Genomic DNA, 3,012 nt, shown 5'->3' with positions numbered 1-3,012 from the left:
AGATGGACCCTTCCAGCTTGGGGCTGCTGGGCCGCATGCTGGGCATGGACCACTCCGGATACGACCACGCACACGACTCCGTGAGTTGGGCTGGGGGCTGCGGAGCCCGCGCGGAGCCCCCCCAGCCCTGAGCATCCCCCACCCGCAGTGCCTCAATGTGACGCAGCTGCTGCTGAACTTCGGCTTGGACGCAGCCTCGCAGCTCACCCCGCAGCAGTTCACGCTGCTCTGCCCCGCGCTGCTCTACCAGATCGACAGCCGCGTCTGCATCCACCACCGCGACGAGGTGACGTGGTCCCCACCGGGGGGGGCCCTGTGGCCAGGTAACCCCAACCCGGGCTCTTTCCTGGGCCCCCAGCCCTGAGCTGCTCGTCCTCGAGTCCCCCTTGCCTCCATCCCCACGCACAAGCTGCCTGTCCCCCAGTCCCCACCCCTTGGTCCCCATCCTCCCATCCCCATCGCCCCCCATCCCCAATCCCACATCCCCATCCCGCAGCCCCACCCCGGGTCCCCACCTCCCTTCAGCCCCCTCCTCTGCTCCTCCACCCCACAGCCCCGCATCCCCACCTCCACGTCCCCGGTCCCGACGTCCCCATCCTCACCCCACCCCCTCGCAGCTCTGGGTTGGGCTCTGCTGGCCGTCGCCTTCATCAGCGTTCCGTCGGCCGTGGCCGTGGCCGTGGTGCCGCTGCTGAGCCTCGGGCAGCTCCGCGCTCTGCTCTCCTTCCTGGTGGCGCTGGCGGTGGGGACGCTCTGCGGGGACGCCCTGCTGCACCTCTGGCCCCACGTAGGTACCCCCAGGGCAGCGGGGCGGGCGGCACGGAGCGGCACGGCCCTGAGCCCCCAACCCACCGCAGGCTCAGGGGCAGCACCAGGAGCCGCCGGCGGTGCTGCGGGCGGTGCTGCAGGGCCTGGCGGTGCTGGGGGGAATCTACGCGCTGCTGCTGCTGGAGCTGCTGCTGGGAATGCTGCGCCGTCGCCGTGCCACCACGGTGGGAACCGCGGGCACCGGGAGGGCGCGGGGGCACCGCTGAGTCCCGCTGTGCCCATCGCCTCTGCTCTCCTCCCAGCCCCATCCCCACGGAGAGACCCCCGAGGCGGCCGCGCTGCCAGGCGGTAAGACCCCCCCCCACCCCCCGGCGCCGTCGCACCGACACCGTCGCACCTCGTGCGCCCCTCTCCACCCGCAGGCGCCGAGCTGCGCTGCCTGACGGCCCCGGCGGTGGAGACGGAACCCGAGGGCCCCCCCGGGCCCCACCACGGACACTCCCACGGCCCCGCTTTGCCCCCCAACCCCGCGGCCGCTGATCTGGCGTGGATGGTGGTGCTGGGAGACGGCATCCACAACCTGACCGACGGGCTGGCCATCGGTGGGCAACCGGGGGGGCTGCGGGTGGTGGCAGGGCGGGCACGAGGGGATGAGGACGCACGGGAGGTGCGAGGAGGCGAAGGGACGGGAGCACGGGGGCAGGGGTGCGCGGAGGGATGCGAAACGCGGTGGGGACGCGGGGCTGAGCGCTCCGACACGGAGGTCCCCTCTTCCCGCAGGCGTTGCCTTCTCCCACAGCCTCCCCAGCGGCCTCAGCACCGCGCTGGCAGTGCTGTGCCACGAGCTGCCCCACGAGCTGGGTAAGGGCTCAGCCCCCCCCCGCCCCCAGCCCCCCCCGGACCCCTCACCCCACGCCCACCCTCCTCTCCCCGCAGGTGACCTCGCGGTGCTGCTGCAGGCAGGCACGGCGCCCCGCACCCTCCTGCTGCTCAACCTGCTCTCGGCGCTGCTCTCCTGCCTGGGGGCGGCCGTGGGGGCGGCCGTGGGGCAGAACGCGGCCCATCTCACCCCGTGGATCCTCACCGCCACCGCCGGCACCTTCCTGTACGTGGCTCTGGCTGACATGGTAAGGGCCGGCGGGGCTGGGGGCGGGGGGCCGAGCTGCGCCCCACTGAGCCCCCGCTCCGCCCCAGCTCCCCGAGGTGCTGCGGGGTCCCGGCGGGGGGACGTGGGGCCGCTTCGTGCTGCAGAACGCGGGCTTCCTGCTGGGCAGCGGCATCATGCTGGGCATCGCGTTGGCCGAGGGCCACCTCAGCGCCTGGCTGCAGCCCTGAGGGGGCGGCCCCCGTGAGCCCCCGCCCCGATGGCCGCTGGGACCCCCAGAACCCAGCCCCGGCTTCGGACTTTCTCCCTTCCTCGTGGGACCCCTCTGCCAACCCAGATGAAATGCAGCCAACCGCGGGGGCTCCGTGGGTCGCAGCTGCCAGACCCCGACTCCGCGTCCCCGTGGGGGGGGGGGCGGCAGGACGACGCTGGGCCCCCACCCCTCTTTGGTGGCGCTGCAGAGCTCCGGGTCTGGCGGCGCCGGCGCCGAAAGGAACGCGTTCCCCCGCCTGAGAAAGGACAGCAGAAGAGGCGTAGAAGCAATAGCATTTAATAAACATACTCGATTCAAAGCCACAATATGAATAACAGGACTTGGTCGCAGCTTACATTGTATAAAATAGATCAAGTCTGAATGCGTTTTATTTTATTCCTTTTTTTCCCCCCCTTTTTTTTTCGTTATTTTTTTTTTCTGCTGTGGTTCCTTTACTCCCTCCCTCCCCCCATCCCTCCCCCAAAGGTGATGCATCCATGGGACATCTGAGACGAAAGGAACTGCTCACAATGCTCAGCACGGGGACGGGGCCGTGGGGCGGTGTGGGGCACAGCTCTGTGCTCTTCCTACAGCCGGGGGGGGTGAAAACGGAACCGGGTCGGGGCTCTTGGGACAGGACAACGCTTTGGGGCACGGCTCACAGCGACGGCCCCGGGGGGTCGGGGGTCACTGGTGGTTCGTTTACTGCTTGTAAATTGCACATCAAAGCGCCCCGCTGGGGGACGAGGAGCTGAACCCGGAGGCAGCGCTGCGTTGTGCTTGGAACCAGCGGTGGGGGAAGGAGCCGCTGCACCCGCAGCAGCGCCCGCATCTCCGCCCCCGCCCCACGGCACAGGGAAACCCCCCCCCCCGCACGGAGGTGGGC

At 70.4% G+C, this 3,012-nt stretch overlaps 1 protein-coding gene across 1 annotated transcript; it reads left to right on the top strand.

Annotated features, from left to right (window-relative positions):
• The first annotated feature begins 6 nt into the window (after positions 1-6).
• Positions 7-2,522, top strand: SLC39A5 (solute carrier family 39 member 5). Its single transcript, XM_042815254.1, has 9 exons — positions 7-80; positions 149-323; positions 618-787; positions 858-992; positions 1,071-1,116; positions 1,191-1,370; positions 1,549-1,629; positions 1,705-1,895; positions 1,963-2,522. The coding sequence occupies exons 1-9, from the start codon at positions 36-38 to the stop codon at positions 2,101-2,103; spliced, it is 1,164 nt and encodes a 387-aa protein (XP_042671188.1). The 5' UTR covers positions 7-35; the 3' UTR covers positions 2,104-2,522.
• The last annotated feature ends 490 nt before the right edge of the window (positions 2,523-3,012 follow it).

The sequence above is a fragment of the Centrocercus urophasianus genome, unplaced genomic scaffold, assembly GCF_019232065.1.
Source record: "Centrocercus urophasianus isolate 14NV4802_14NV808 unplaced genomic scaffold, USGS_Curo_1.0 seq_1450, whole genome shotgun sequence".
NCBI classification, from domain to species: domain Eukaryota; kingdom Metazoa; phylum Chordata; class Aves; order Galliformes; family Phasianidae; genus Centrocercus; species Centrocercus urophasianus.
Note: the sequence above shows the minus strand (reverse complement) of the source record. Positions and strands in the feature narration are given on the sequence as shown.

Bases quoted from the DNA above. Each gene is read 5' to 3' on its own strand.
- SLC39A5 (XM_042815254.1), top strand. From the start codon at position 36: ATGCTGGGCATGGACCACTCCGGATACGACCACGCACACGACTCC. The intron at 81-148 runs GTGAGTTGGGCT...CCCCACCCGCAG, and splicing joins ACGACCACGCACACGACTCC to TGCCTCAATGTGACGCAGCT. The intron at 1,630-1,704 runs GTAAGGGCTCAG...CTCTCCCCGCAG, and splicing joins CGAGCTGCCCCACGAGCTGG to GTGACCTCGCGGTGCTGCTG.